Source organism: Scyliorhinus torazame, chromosome 14 (assembly GCF_047496885.1).
Source record: "Scyliorhinus torazame isolate Kashiwa2021f chromosome 14, sScyTor2.1, whole genome shotgun sequence".
NCBI classification, from domain to species: domain Eukaryota; kingdom Metazoa; phylum Chordata; class Chondrichthyes; order Carcharhiniformes; family Scyliorhinidae; genus Scyliorhinus; species Scyliorhinus torazame.
The window spans coordinates 79,254,624-79,270,312 of NC_092720.1; the positions used below are offsets into that span (position 1 = coordinate 79,254,624).

The following is a 15,689-nucleotide window of genomic DNA, read 5'->3' on the forward strand; positions in this document are numbered from 1 at the left end:
CTTACACGGTGGTGCTTTATTTGTGTCATACCACCCGAAACGCAAGCAAATTCCACCTGTATTTATTATGTTCTGATTAAAGACATCAGAAATAATATAGCAGTGCACTATTCTGTGCAGGTTCAATCAGGAAGCTGCATTCAATATTACCCCAATTCCTATGCCAATTTTCCAAATGTCAATTTGTGCCAATCGAATCAACATATGCCCAAATGTAAAAATCGGTGAAAAGCAGAAATCAGCATGAACAATCAGGCCCCAAGGAAAGCACCAAACTGATAATTAAATGTTGCAGCCTGCTAAACAGCAATCTTCCACATTAGACACAGCATTTTGGAAGAAAATAGTCTTGGAAGATTTCTGATATTTAAAGTCACTGCACTGATGCCAAAGAAATGCATTCAAATAAGCAGAAAATATGGAAAATAGAAATGCTTCCAATAATTGACAAAAACACTATAGGTAAGGTTTTGTTGCTTGCTGCACCTAAAAGTTTGGAACGAATTTCAAACTCATTCTGAATCAATTGCAGTAAGTTTTCATGCACGGTTGTTTCACCTAGAAGCAGAGCGAATATTCATTCAGGCACAGAGGTCGATAGCGGAGCTTAAAAGATCGCGGAAATTCAAATCAGTGGCTCATGCACTTAATTTTCTCCATCTTTTGTACTGGCTATCTGCTTAACATCCCAATTACAAGCGTCGCTGGGTGCAAATTACATGACATTTTTTCTCAATGCCATTTCTTGGTATCTATGGAACAAAATGTGCTTCAATTATGAGCAAATGTAAGCATCAAATGAAATGGATGTTTTTATTTCATCAAACAAAATAATGTAACTTTCACAAATCAGAGCAAACTTACAAAAACAAATGTGACAGACATCACGGCTACATAAATGGATTTATTTACTCAATTGATTAACTTCCCACATAACCACTAGACATTTGACCAATTATAACTGCAGATTTTCATTTCAAGACTCTAACATAACATTTTATGCATTCGACATTAACAAAACTTTGTACATAGAAAGTCCAGATCAGTGACAAGATGTCAACTCTCACATTTTTAAACAGAAAAGGAATTACGCACGAGGTTTATTCTAAAACAGTGTTTCAATGGGAGAGCTATTTTAAAACATTGCAAATGGCATGTTTTTTTAAAAACCCACATCACAGTCGAAGTAGGAAGTAAATTTCTGGCTCACTGATGGTGCTGGGCTCAGTTTGCAATATTGAGTTGTCAGTGAAAAAGTTGTCAAGATACCTATGATGCAGTGTACTACAAGAACCTTCAGGAATACCTCGACCTTCCAATCCTTCCTCTTCAAGCTGGTTCAGGTATCCTGCAATGTAGGAACCTGTGGAATGCCTATTAACTGTATGGTGCTGTACTGGGGGTTTATTTCTTAAAACTACACCACTAGAAAATTTATGCTTGTTGGCTTCTTGAATTTGTTTTGCCCTGTTAGCAACGTAACGGACTCTGCTCTGGCTTCTAGATGAGAGCTTTCTTACTAGTCCCCTTTGGTAACCCGATTCCGGCCTTAAACCTGAAACCTGGATGACTTGATTTTCCTCCTGTTCTAATGATACAAGTTTGCGTAATTGCTCTGTTAAAGCATCTGCAGGCTGTGTCACATTTTTAAAGGAAGATGTTTGTTGATCTTTTATACGTGGCACAATAAAACCTTTGCTGATAAATTTGTACTTGCTTTCAAAGGTGCAGCCTATGTCCTCAGAAGTCAGATCACCAAGACTCTTGGATTTACATGCACTCGGTTGATTTGCTGCAGTAAAAGGATGGATGTTTGGTGAGATTCTACATGCAGCTGAAGGCAGTGGATTCCAATTATTTGTTTTAGAAGTATACAATGCCTTTTCATCTGGAGTTGAAGCCGGCAAGCCCTCCAAAAATAAGCAATTGCTTACGTTTTCCACATTCATCTGGCCTGACAGATAGTGATTCCAAGCCGATGAAGGGTTTTCTGGGCTCATGTCTTCATTACAGTTTTCTGTGGCTGTCACTGTAAACTCAAATTCATCCATTTCGATTAAACTACTACCAACAGAATCTATTGGTAGAGCCACATTAAGGATGGTATCATCAGCTGCCGTACCAGTGGCAGTTGTACTATCACATTTACTGTGATCACCCATCGAGCTCCAGGTTGTGTCATAGATGCTGGATGCATGTGAATTTACAAAGGAATTTGTATGGCTATCCAAAGGATTTAAGGTTTGGTTTAGTGTTACCTCCAAAGTTCTATCAAATGTACTTGCATTTTTAGTATTACGCAAGGAAACTGAAGAGAGAGCTTCCTCGTGAATAATGGTATATGTGGAGTGGTCTGATGTTTCAGGGCTAGAGAAGACTGTAGTATCTGCTGTAACATCCAAACATGGTTTCTTGGTTTTAATATTCCTACACAGTGGATCTACAGGTGCATTCATTTCTAAGCCACAAGTTTGTGACAGTCCAGACATCATGCTTAATGTATGATTGCTGGTTCCCTGAAAACTTGAAACCATGGTCAGATTGGTTCTATCAGCTGTTGTTTCAAACTGTGCAATGAGCGCTGAAATAGAACTGCCAACTCCACTTTCACTGGACAAGGACATGGCATCAATCAGATGAGAGACTGTGCTGTCAGGAGTCAAGCCTAAAGATTGTGAAGCATCAAAATTGTCAACAGGCGCTGGTGAACAAATAGAAGACATTGTGATATAATGTGCCTTATTGTTGAATTCCATTTTTTCAATATTTTCTTCACCTTCTCCATGCTTTGTATTGCAAAGTGGTTCCTGTTGTCGCTCGGTGAGTTTCTGTTCTTGTACCAAGTTCTCTTTGGTCAACGGAGACAAAATCAGATTACCTTCAAACTGGAACTGTTCATTTTTGTGCAAAAGTCCTTGATCACATACCTCACCAGAGTAAGCATGATGCTGCCCTTTGAAGGGAAGATTTTCAAAGGAACTATGCTCATCTATTGAAACATTATATGAAAGGTCTTCTGTATTTACAGACAATATTTTAGAAATATTCCTCGTCAAGTCTTGTGACCGAGATCCACAAAATTCATTGGCAGCAGTTAATGGAATACAGTGAGGTAAAACAAATGATGATTCCATAGGTTTGTCTTCACAACACTTTTTACTTGAACTTTTGTTAGCGTTTGTTCCTGCAAAACAAATGATCAGAAAGTGAGTTTTTGAAGGAAGGCTGATAATTTCGCATTTGGTTTAATAGTAACTTTTTGATTTCTGAATCAGATGAACGCTTTAGGCCTCACTCCAGACAGCGTCAGCAAGTGAGGTCTAGAATGTGGACTCTAAATAGCTGGCTTCCTGCTTCTAGATGGAATTACCACTGGTCAGTAGTAGAATTCCCACCTGTGAGACAGAAGGGATTCGATTGGGCCCCAGGCTAAACAATGTCAGAGAACGGAAACCACAGCACTGGTTCCGAATGTTGGTCTGGTTTCTAGTTGATGGCAGGGAGACTTGCATCTGATGAGTTTTTTTAACATTCATCCATGGGATGTGGGTGTTGATTGGTGAGCCATCATTTGTTGCCCATCCCTAGTTGGCCTTGAACAGAGTGGCTTGCTAGGCCATTTCGGAGGGCTGCAACAACCACCCACCCTCTCCCTCCTGACCATTGTAAGTGGTAGATGGGGCTCTTTAGCCTTGGCCAATAAGTTCAAATGATAAATGTTCACATTCATACTCTTTAGTATAAATTTAAATGCCCTACACATTTTGTGTGGTTTCATCGATCCCAAAGGTTGGAAAGAAGGATTATCTAATTTGTGTACGAATTACATTTTTCTGACCCTGGATATTACCAATTTAGTCTTAACATTCTGATTGCAGGTTTGTAGGATGTGAATTGCATTCACTGCAACTCAGATATTCATCCTTTCATCCTGCTGAAGACATCTGTTTTTAAACAATTACACTGGAAAACAATTTATGGAGATGCAGATTTCATGAAAGTGTTTTTAAAAACTTGGAGAGAGGAAGAGAAAAAGAAAGTTATTGATGAGGTCCTTCACTGAACTTCATCATATGTTTCAGTTTAAATTTAATGGTATTTCAAATCTGAAAACAGCAAAAAACGTTTATGAAATACATTCTTGATTCTTATCAGTGAAGCACCTTTCTCAAAAGTTTAGATTTACCTGCAGAAGTTTCCTAGTCAGTTTTGAACTACAAAGAAACAGGACAGTAAAGACAGAACAAAAATAGAAACAATTTTGTTAAAATAATTCTCAAATCAGATCCACATTACAGAATTTCAAATGAAAGCAACTTAACCAACGGGAAAAGGACCATTGAATTTAAGATATTGAAAATGTTTCATTAACATTTACTTTTTGTTCGGGTATCAAATGGATATTTTTTTCATTAAGTTACTTATTTTCAATTTAAAATCTAAAAGAAAGAAAACTAAATGCGGGTACTTTTTTAAAAACGATGCAACTTGTAAGGCTATATCATGCAGTGTTTTGATAAGACTGTGGCAATAACTCTTTGCACAGAGGTTCTTTATAAATTTACAGCAAGTTCAGGTGAGGTCTTTTTCTGGAGGAGATAAAAGCAAAAAACACAAATAATACAGCAATATTAATAGGGATCAGACAATATGTCACCAGATACTTTTTAGCCATGAATACATGGAATTCAAGAGGATTCCATATCATTCTACTTCAAGAGGATAATGGAATTAATGGATTTGAAAACAAAATATTTCTTGTTTGTATTGTACATATAAAGTCAATTTGTTAAAGATCATAACTTGCCATGACATACTACAACACCTTTTACTTAATCAATTTGTTTACATTGAGGCAATTATTTCACTTCATGCCTCTACAAATTTATATTCTCAATACCATGAAGTTCTTTTCTATCTGAATATTCAGCGTGCTAAACATGAATAGAATACTGAACGAAGTCTAGAAAATCGATTGCACCCAGGAGCGAGGACATGCACTACACATGCCATTTGGGTCACAAGACCCATGTTACGTTGGTGCTGGCAGGTCATGAGCAGCCATGTATTCAGCCAGTACTATCTACTCTTGTTCAAGGGTTTGGCTACTGAATTTCACGGATACAAAGAAGCTGGCATTTCTTAAAAGGAACATGCATTCTGGTTGCAGACAGCAGGAAATCGTTGCAGGTTACTGCAAGGTATAATGGGGGCATCCAGATTCTCTGAAGCTCTATTGGAAACCCAGGTCCGGCAGTGGGCAATAGGAAAAAGCTCTTATTCTCCTTGGGAGCAGAAATCCCTCCAGGCAACACCTCCGCTGCCAGTAGGCAGTGGGTGCAAAGGAGATTAATGCCAGGACCATGGCTCTCAAGGGTATGGCTGCACTGCAAGAGGCAGTTTAATGGCACAATCAGGAACTTTATATTAGAAATTGTGTTTCTCATTCAAGGTTCCCTTTAATCTTTTTTCCAGCCAGTTTTTCAGTGAGTGGTCCTTTGAATGCTTTTGTGTAGCTGTGGAATTATTCTGGACATGGCTGCTGCTTGTCCACACACTTGTGCAGCTAACAGGAACATTGTTCTCAGCTCACTAACCTCCCCTCACCTACAACCTCACTGCTGCGCTCACTTGCTTCCCTCAATCTCCTACAATCCACACTATATTCCAGCTCTTTCCCTACTCACATAGTTACGTTTTACTTTCATCACTATTATGACCCCCTTTCATAACTCAGATCGTACAAATTACATACAAACTACCTGACCATAACAGGCACTTCTATAAATACTCAATGTTTCACATGGCAACATGGGATGCCAGTTCTGCAGCTATGCCTAGCTTCCTGACAGTTGTCATTAGCCACTTCTGAAGGACTTTGTTGCGTATTAGCATGACAACCTGGGTTGACTAAAGATAGCACAAAAGGACTGATGCAAACTAAATGAATCACGAGTGCTCTCTGCAGGCTGGGCACCGACCTGCAATGTTGCTCTGCCTATATTCACAAATCAGCTGGACATTGAGGGAGTCGAACCCTTTTTTATTCACAAAGTCAAACAAGGCTATGTTGGTGCAGTCTAGAATACTTTACGCCCTGGGAATCCTGCAATAGAGGTGAAACCCAGTGCTTCTTCACCCGGTTTCACTCGGTGCATTGAGAAAATGATGCAGCTAGTCCACCTGGTACAGATAGCCTCAGAGACCTCCCATTTACAACACTAGAAGATGTCGCTGGTGTCACCTGCTGCAGGTTGGAAGAACCACAATGAGTTAGAGCCACAGGCAGTGCTGTTCATGCTTTGGTTTCAATCTAATACAATGTAATACAAGAAAAATGTGTCAGAATGAAAATCAGTTGTAGCCAGTGGAAAATATGCCACAGTTACTTGCAGTACCTATCCCCTTACTTCCACCACAAGCCCAGAAATTAACAAGAAGCCAAAAATTAATTTCCTGCGCTTAACCTGTAAGTGGCGCGTGAATCATTTAAATAAACATGCTAAATAATCCATTGTGTGTGTTAACTCAATCAGCCACTCATGGGGCTATCCTGGGGGCACAAATATCCGGGGGGGGGGGGGGGGGGGGGGGGGGGATGTGCTAGTGCTCTTTGGGGGGATTTCAACTAATGCAGCAGGGGCATGGGAACCTGGATTGTAGTTTTAGGGTACGAGAGATTGAGAGTAGAGAGGTCAGGAGCACAGATTTAACTTCGCAGGAGGGGGCCAGTGTTCAGGTAGGTGGTTTGAAGCGTGTCTACTTCAATGCCAGGAGTATACGAAATAAGGTAGGGGAACTGGCAGCATGGGTTGGTACCTGGGACTTCGATGTTGTGGCCATTTCGGAGACATGGATAGAGCAGGGACAGGAATGGTTGTTGCAGGTTCCGGGGTTTCGGTGTTTTAGTAAGCTCAGAGAAGGAGGCAAAAGAGGGGGAGGTGTGGCGCTGCTAGTCAAGAACAGTATTATGGTGGCGGAGAGGATGCTAGATGGGGACTCTTCTTTCGAGGTAGTATGGGCTGAGGTTAGAAACAGGAAAGGAGAGGTCACCCTGTTGGGAGTTTTCTATAGGCCTCCTAATAGTTCTAGGGATGTAGAGGAAAGGATGGCGAAGATGATTCTGGATAAGAGCGAAAGTAACAGGGTAGTTATTATGGGAGACTTTAACTTTCCAAATATTGACTGGAAAAGATATAGTTTGAGTACATTAGATGGGTCGTCTTTTGTACAATGTGTGCAGGAGGGTTTCCTGACACAATATGTTGACAGGCCAACAAGAGGCGAGGCCACATTGGATTTGGTTTTGGGTAATGAACCAGGCCAGGTGTTAGATTTGGAGGTAGGTGAGCACTTTGGGGACTGTGACCACATTTCGGTGACGTTTAAGTTAGTGATGGAAAGGGATAAGTATACCCCGCAGGGCAAGAGTTATAGCTGGGGGAAGGGCAATTATGATGCCATTAGACATGACTTGGGAGGGGTAGGTTGGAGAAGTAGGCTGCAAGTGTTGGGCACACTGGATATGTGGAGCTTGTTCAAGGAACAGCTACTGCGTGTTCTTGATAAGTACGTACCGGTCAGGCAGGGAGGAAGGCGTCGAGTGAGGGAACTGTGGTTGACCAAAGAAGTGGAATCTCTTGTTAAGAGGAAGAAGGAGGCCTATGTGAAGATGAGGTGTGAAGTTTCAGTTGGGGCGCTTGATAGTTACAAGGTAGCGAGGAAGGATCTAAAGAGAGAGCTAAGACGAGCAAGGAGGGGACATGAGAAATATTTGGCAGGTAGAGTCAAGGAAAACCCAAAAGCTTTCTATAGGTATGTCAGGAATAAAAGAATGACTAGGGTAAGAGTAGGGCCAGTCAAGGACAGGGATGGGAAGTTGTGTGTGGAGTCTAAAGAGATAGGCGAGATACTAAATGAATATTTTTCATCAGTATTCACTCAGGAAAAAGAGAATGTTGTGGAGGAGAATGCTGAGACCCAGGCTATTAGAATAGATGGCATTGAGGTACGGAGGGAAGAGGTGTTGGCAATTCTGGACAGGCTGAAAATAGATAAGTCCCCGGGGCCTGATGGGATTTATCCTAGGATTCTCTGGGAAGCCAGGGAAGAGATTGCTGAGCCTTTGGCTTTGATTTTTATGTCATCATTGGCTACAGGAATAGTGCCAGAGGACTGGAGGATAGCAAATGTGGTTCCTTTGTTCAAGAAGGGGAGTAGAGACAACCCTGGCAACTATAGACCGGTGAGCCTCACGTCTGTTGTGGGTAAAGTCTTGGAGGGGATTATAAGAGACAAGATTTATAATCATCTAGATAGGAATAATAAGATTAGGGATAGTCAGCATGGCTTTGTGAAGGGTAGGTCATGCCTCACAAACCTTATCGAGTTCTTTGAGAAGGTGACTGAACAGGTAGACGAGGGTAGAGCAGTTGATGTGGTGTATATGGATTTCAGTAAAGCATTTGATAAGGTTCCCCACGGTAGGCTATTGCAGAAAATACGGAGGCTGGGGATTGAGGGTGATTTAGAGATGTGGATCAGAAATTGGCTAGCTGAAAGAAGACAGAGGGTGGTGGTTGATGGGAAATGTTCAGAATGGAGTTCCGTTACAAGTGGCGTACCACAAGGATCTGTTCTGGGGCCGTTGTCATTTTTATAAATGACCTAGAGGAGGGCGCAGAAGGGTGGGTGAGTAAATTTGCAGATGACACTAAAGTCGGTGGTGTTGTCGACAGTGCGGAAGGATGTTGCAGGTTACAGAGGGACATAGATAAGCTACAGAGCTGGGCTGAGAGGTGGCAAATGGAGTTTAATGTAGAGAAGTGTGAGATGATTCACTTTGGAAGGAATAACAGGAATGCGGAATATTTGGCTAATGGTAAAATGTGGATGCGCAGAGGGCTCTCGGTGTCCATGTACATAGATCCCTGAAAGTTGCCACCCAGGTTGATGGGGTTGTGAAGAAGGCCTATGGAGTGTTGGCCTTTATTGGTAGAGGGATTGAGTTCCGGAGTCATGAGGTCATGTTGCAGCTGTACAAAACTCTGGTACGGCCGCATTTGGAGTATTGCGTACAGTTCTGGTCACCTCATTATAGGAAGGAGGTGGAAGCTTTGGAACGGGTGCAGAGGAGATTTACCAGGATGTTGCCTGGTATGGAGGGAAAATCTTATGAGGAAAGGCTGATGGACTTGAGGTTGTTTTCGTTAGAGAGAAGAAGGTTAAGAGGAGACTTAATAGAGGCATACAAAATGATCAGGGGGTTAGATAGGGTGGACAGTGAGAGCCTTCTCCCGCGGATGGAAATGGCTAGCACGAGGGGACATAGCCTTAAACTGAGGGGTAATAGATATAGGACAGAGGTCAGAGGTAGGTTCTTTACGCAAAGAGTGGTGAGGCCGTGGAATGCCCTACCTGCAACAGTAGTGAACTCGCCAACATTGAGGGCATTTAAAAGTTTATTGGATAAGCATATGGATGATAATGGCATAGTGTAGGTTAGATGGCTTTTGTTTTTTGACTTCCCATGTCGGTGCAACATCGTGGGCCGAAGGGCCTGTACTGCACTGTATCGTTCTATGTTCTATGTTCTATCACATGATAAGTCTTTTCCTTCAAAAGTTCATTTTTTACATGCCCTAGATCAGTCCTGGAGGAAATCCAACCAGTGTAAATCCTTCTATGTTGTAAGGTGAATTTTGCCTTCATCAGTTCTATGTAAGAATGTCTCATTCCATTGTGAATACCAATGTTAATTATTTGACTAAATCAGGCAATGATAATATCATAATAATGAAAACAAAGCAACATCAAATAAAGCATTTTCAAATGTATAGGGGCTAATCTATCACATGCAATGGAGCTTTGCATGTGGAGGTAGACTTTATATACAAGACAGAGACGTCAGTTTCTTGACATACAAATTTATGGAGTTTGCAAAGTTTTAAAAAAAATATATATTTTATTCAAATCTTTTTTTTTCCGGCCAAACAAAACAGTACAAAAGTTTTTCCCTTTTACAACAATAAAACAATATAAGTAATAATGACCGTTTTTAACAAATAAATAAGTAATATATAAACTAACTGGCAACTGCCATAACAAAATATTAACTCTCCCAAATAATAAAGTCAAACAAGCCATTATACATATCCAAGTAAAAATATCCATACAAAAACACCCCTGAGGACCCACCCGAGCCCTCCCCCCCCTGGGTTGCTGCTGCTACTTTCCCAGTTCCTTTATTGTTCTGCGAGATAGTCAATGAACGGTTGCCACCGCCTGGTGAACCCTTGAGCCGAACCTCTTAGTGAGAACTTTATCCGTTCCAGTTTTATAAACCCTGCCATGTCGTTTATCCAGGCCTCCACGCTCGGGGGTTTAGCTTCCTTCCACATTAACAATATCCTTCGCCGGGCTACTCGGGACGAAAGGCCAAAACATCAGCCTCTCTCGCCTCCTGCACTCCCGGCTCTTCGGCAACCCCGAATATAGCCAACCCCCAGCTTGGCTCGACCTGGACCCCCACCACTTTCGAAAGCACATTTGCCACCCCCACCCAGAACCCACGCAGTGCCGAGCATGACCAAAACATGTGGGTGTGGTTCGCTGGGCTTCTCGCGCACCTCCCGCACCTATCCTCTACCCCGAAAAATTTACTGAGCCTTGCTCCGGTCATGTGCGCCCTGTGCAAGACCTTGAATTGTATCAGGCTAAGCCTGGCACACGAGGATGAAGAGTTTACCCTGCGTAGGGCATCTGCCCACAGCCCCTCTTCGATCTCTTTCCCCAGCTCTTCTTCCCATTTTCCCTTCATCCACCAGGATCTCCCCCCTCGTCTCTCATTTCCCTGCATATATCTGACACCCTACCTTTCCCCACCCATGTCCCCGAAATCACTATCCTGAATCTCCTGCGTCGGGAGCTGCGGAGATTCCCTCACCTGTTGCCTCACAAAAGCTCTCAATTGCATATACCGAAATGCATTCCCCTGGGGTAACCCATATTTTTCCGTCAGCGCTCCCAGACTTGCAAACGTCCCGTCTAGGAACAGATCCCTCAGTTGCACAATCCCTGCTCTCTGCCATATTCTAAATCCCCCCATCTATTCTCCCCGGGACAAACCTATGATTATTTCTTATCGGGGACCGCACCGAGGCACCCGTCATTCCCTTATGCCATCTCCACTGCCCCCAAATTTTCAGCGTTGCCACCACCACTGGACTTGTGGTGTATTTCTTCGGGGAGAACGGCAACAGCGCCGTCGCCAATGCTTGTAGGCTGGTTCCTTTACAGGACGCCATTTCCAATCTCTTCCACGCCGCTCCCTCCCCTTCTCCCATCCACTTGCACACCATTGAGATATTGGCGGCCCAATAATAATCACTTAAGCTCGGCAGTGCCAGCCCCCCCATCCCTGCTACGCTGCAAAAACCCCCTCCTCACTCTCGGGGTCTTCCCAGCCCACACAAAGCTCATAACACTCTTTTCAATTTTTTTTTTGAAAAAAGCTCTCGTAACCATCACCGAGAGGCACTGGAACACAAAAAGAAATCTCGGGAGGACTACCATTTTGACCGCCTGCACCCTGCCCACCAGTGAAAGGGACACCATGTCCCACCTCTTAAAATCCTTCTCCATCTGTTCCGCCAATCGTGTCAAATTAAGCCTATGTCGGGTTCCCCAGTTCCTTGCTATCTGGATCCCCAAGTACCGGAAATCTCTTGTTACCCTCCTCAGCGGTAAATCATCTATTCCCCTGCTCTGCTCCCCCGGATGCACCACAAACAACTCACTCTTCCCCATGTTCAATTTGTACCCCGAAAATTCCCCAAACTCCCCGAGTGTCCACATTATCTCAGGCATCCCCTCCACTGGGTCCGCAACATACAGCAATAGATCATCTGCATACAATGATACCCGGTGTTCTTCCCCTCCCGAGTACTCCCCTCCACTTCCTAGAGCCCCTCAGTGCTATGTTCAGCAGCTCAATTGCCAATGCAAACAGTAACGGAGACAGGGGGCACCCCTGCCTCGTCCCTCTATAAAGACGGAAGTAGTCCGACCTCTGCCTGTTTGTGGTCACACTTGCCACCGGGGCCCTATATAGCAGCTGTACCCATCCAATAAACCCTTCTCCAAAACCAAATCTCCTCAACACTTCCCACAGATAGTCCCACTCCACTCTGTCGAATGCTTTCTCGGCGTCCATCGCCACCACTATCTCCGCCTCCCCCTCTGGTGGGGGCATCATCATCACCCCTAGCAGCCTCCGTATGTTCGTGTTCAGCTTAACGAACCCAGTTTGATCCTCGTGGACCACCCCCGGGACACAATCCTCTATCCTCGTTGCCATCACCTTGGCCAGGAGCTTAGCATCTACGTTCAAAAGGGAAATGGGCCTGTAGGACCCACACTGCAGCGGGTCTTTTTCCTTCTTCAAAAGTAGCGATATCGTCGCCTCTGACATAGTCAGGGGCAACTTCCCCCTTTCCCTGGCCTCATTAAAGGTTCTCGTCAAAAGCGGGGCCAGTAGGTCCATATATTTCCAATAAAATTCCACCGGGAACCCATCCGGTCCCAGGGCCTTCCCCGCCTGCATGCTCCCAATCCCTTTTACCACCTTCTCCATCTCAATCTGTGCTCCCAGTCCCACCCTCACCTGCTCCTCCACCTTCGGGAATTCCAGCTGATCCAGGAAACACATCATTCCCTCCTTCCCTTCCGGGGGCTGAGCCTTATATAACCTCTCATAGAATGCCTTGAACACCCCGTTCACTCTCTCCGCTCCCCGTTCCATCTCTCCTTCCTCATCTCTCACCCCACCTATCTCCCTCGCCGCTCCCCTCTTCCTCAATTGGTGGGCCAGTAGCCGACTCGCCTTCTCCCCACTCATACTGTACACCCTGTGCCCTCCTCCACTGTGCCTCTGCCTTACCCGTGGTCAACAGGTCAAATTCCACATGTAACCTTTGTCTTTCCCTGTACAGTCCCTCCTCCGGTGCCTCTGCATATTGCCTGTCCACCCTCAGAAGTTCTCTCAACAATCGCTCCCTTTCTTTACCCTCTTGCTTCCCTTTATGTGCCCTTATGGATATCAGTTCCCCTCTGACCACCGCTTTCAACGCCTCTCAGACCACTCCCACCTGAACCTCTCCGTTGTCGTTAAGCTCCAAGTACCTTTCGATACACCCCCTCACCCTTAGACATACCCCCTCATCAGCCAACAAGCCCATATCCATTCTCCAGAGTGGGTGCTGTTCTTTTTCCTCTCCTACCTCCAGGTCTACCCATTGTGGAGCGTGGTCCGAAATGGCTATGGCCGTATACTCCGTCCCTGTCACCTTCGGAATCAGCGCCCTTCCCAAAACAAAAAAGTCTATCCTTTAATATACCTTGTGAACATGGGAGAAAAATGAGAACTCCTTACTCCTAGGCCTAATAAATCTCCAGGGGTCTACTCCTCCCATCTGCTCCATGAAGTCCTTGAGCACCCTGGCCGCTGCCGGCATCCTCCCGGTCCTGGACCTCAACCGGTCCAGCCCTGGATCAAGCACCGTATTAAAGTCTCCCCCCATTACCAACCTTCCCGCCTCTAGGTCCGGGATACGCCCCAACATACACCTCATAAAGTTTGCATCATCCCAGTTCGGGGCGTATACGTTCACCAGAACCACCTCCTCCCCTTGCAATCTGCCACTCACCATCACATATCTACCCCCACTATCCGCCACTATGGTCTTTGCCTCAAACAGTACCCGTTTCCTCACTAAGATAGCCACCCCCTTATTCTTCGCATCCAAACCCGAATGAAACACCTGCTCCACCCATCCTCTACGTAGTCTGACCTGGTCTATCAGTTTCAGATGCGTCTCCTGCAACATAACCACATCTGCCTTTAATTTCTTTAGGTGTGCGAGTACCCGTGCCCTTTTAATCGGCCCGTTCAGCCCTCTCACGTTCCACGTGATCAGCCGGGTTGGGGGGCTCTTTACCCCCCCCCCCCCCCTTGTCGACTAGCCATCCTCTTTTTTAACCCAGCTCCTCACCCGGTTCCCACGTACCCATATATCCCACCGACGGTGCCCCCCCGTCTCGACCACCCCGTCCCATAACAGCTCCCCCCCCTTCTCCTTAGCAGCAGCAACCCAGTTAACTCTTCTCCCCCCCCCACCACTAGATCAACCTCTAGCGTAGTTGCACCCCCCATGTTGCTCCCAGAAGTCAGCGAACTCTGGCTGACCTCGGCTTCCCCCTTTGCCCTCGGCCCCTCACTGTGCGAGGCCCCCTCCTTCCTGCGTCCCTGTTCCCACCACAATTACTATAGCGCGGGAGCAAAGCCCGCGTTTCCCACTCGGCCCCGCCCCTAATGGCGCATTTCCCTTCTCCTTCCCCTTTCCTTCCCACCGGCGCCCACAGTTCCTCATACTCACCCCCCCCTAAACGAGGGGAAGAGAGAAAAGTTACAGGGTCGAAGAATTAACAAATTGAAAAAAATCATCTCCCCCCCCCCCCTTCCTCGCCCCACATAATCACCCCACCACTTTATCCCAGAAGCTCTTTCTCTCGCCAGACTATTCCAGCTTCTCGTCCACAATGAATGTCCACGCCTCTTCTGCCGTCTCAAAGTAGTGGTGCTTCCCTTGGTGTGTGACCCACAGTCTCGCTGGTTGCAACATTCCAAATTGAACCTTCGTTTTATGAAGCACCGCCTTAGACCGATTGAAACTTGTCCTCCTTCTCGCCACCTCCGCACTCCAATCCTGGTATACGCGGATCACCGCGTTCTCCCACCTGCAGCTCCGAGTTTTCTTCGCCCCTCTGAGGACCGTCTCTCTGTCGTTGTAGCGGAGAAACCTCACCACTATAGCTTGAGGTATTTCTTCAGCCTTTGGTCTTCGCGCCAAAACTCGATAGGCTCCCTCCACCTCCAAAGGGCCCGTCGGGGCCTCCGATCCCATTAGCAAGTGAAGCATCGTGCTTACATATGCCCCGACGTCCGCCCCCCTCTGCGCCTTCGGGAAGACTCAGGACTCTTAAATTCTTCCTCCTCGAATTATTCTCCAGTGCTTCCAACCTCTCCACACACCTTTTGTGCTGTGCCTCGTGCGTCTCTGTCTTCACCACCAGGCCCTGTATTTCATCTTCGTTTTCAGCAGTCTTTGCCTTCACGACCCGAAGCTCCAGCTCCTGGGTCCTTTGCTCCTCCTTTAGCCCTTCAATCGCCTGTAATATCGGGGCCAACACCTCCTTCAACTCCTTCTTCAGCTCTTCCACACAGCGCCGCAGGAACTCTTGTTGCTCCGGGCCCCATAACAAACGGCCACCTTCCGACGCCATCTTGCTTCGAGCTTTCCTTCCTTGCCGCTGCTCCAGAGGATCTTCTGCAATCCGGCCGCTATCCTCGCCTTCTTCCATGTGTGTCCGGGGGGATTCCCTTCTAGTTTACCGCACAGTGATTTTGGCCGTTTAAATTGCCGTTGGGGCTCCTATCAAGAGCCCAAAAGTCCGTTCCAACGGGAGGTGCCGAAACGTGCGACTCAGCTGGTCATTGCCGCACCCGGAAGTCTCGAGTTTGCAAAGTTATGGGCAAAATGAATGGTGCGATTCTGAACAGCTGTACTTCAGGTTGAAGTGGGTAGCGTTCAGAACTAATCACAAATGGACAAGTGGACCTCTGCTTTTTG

At 45.6% G+C, this 15,689-nt stretch overlaps 1 protein-coding gene across 1 annotated transcript in view; it reads right to left on the reverse strand.

The window, feature by feature from the left end:
- Window positions 1-788: 788 nt before the first annotated feature.
- plch1 (phospholipase C, eta 1) overlaps window positions 789-15,689 on the reverse strand; it is a 251,627-nt gene continuing 236,726 nt past the window's right edge. Inside the window, exon 23 of the mRNA XM_072474403.1 lies at window positions 789-3,184. Within this exon, the coding sequence (XP_072330504.1) occupies window positions 1,176-3,184 (2,009 nt within the window). The 3' untranslated portion in view covers window positions 789-1,175. The remainder of the gene's footprint in view (window positions 3,185-15,689) is intronic.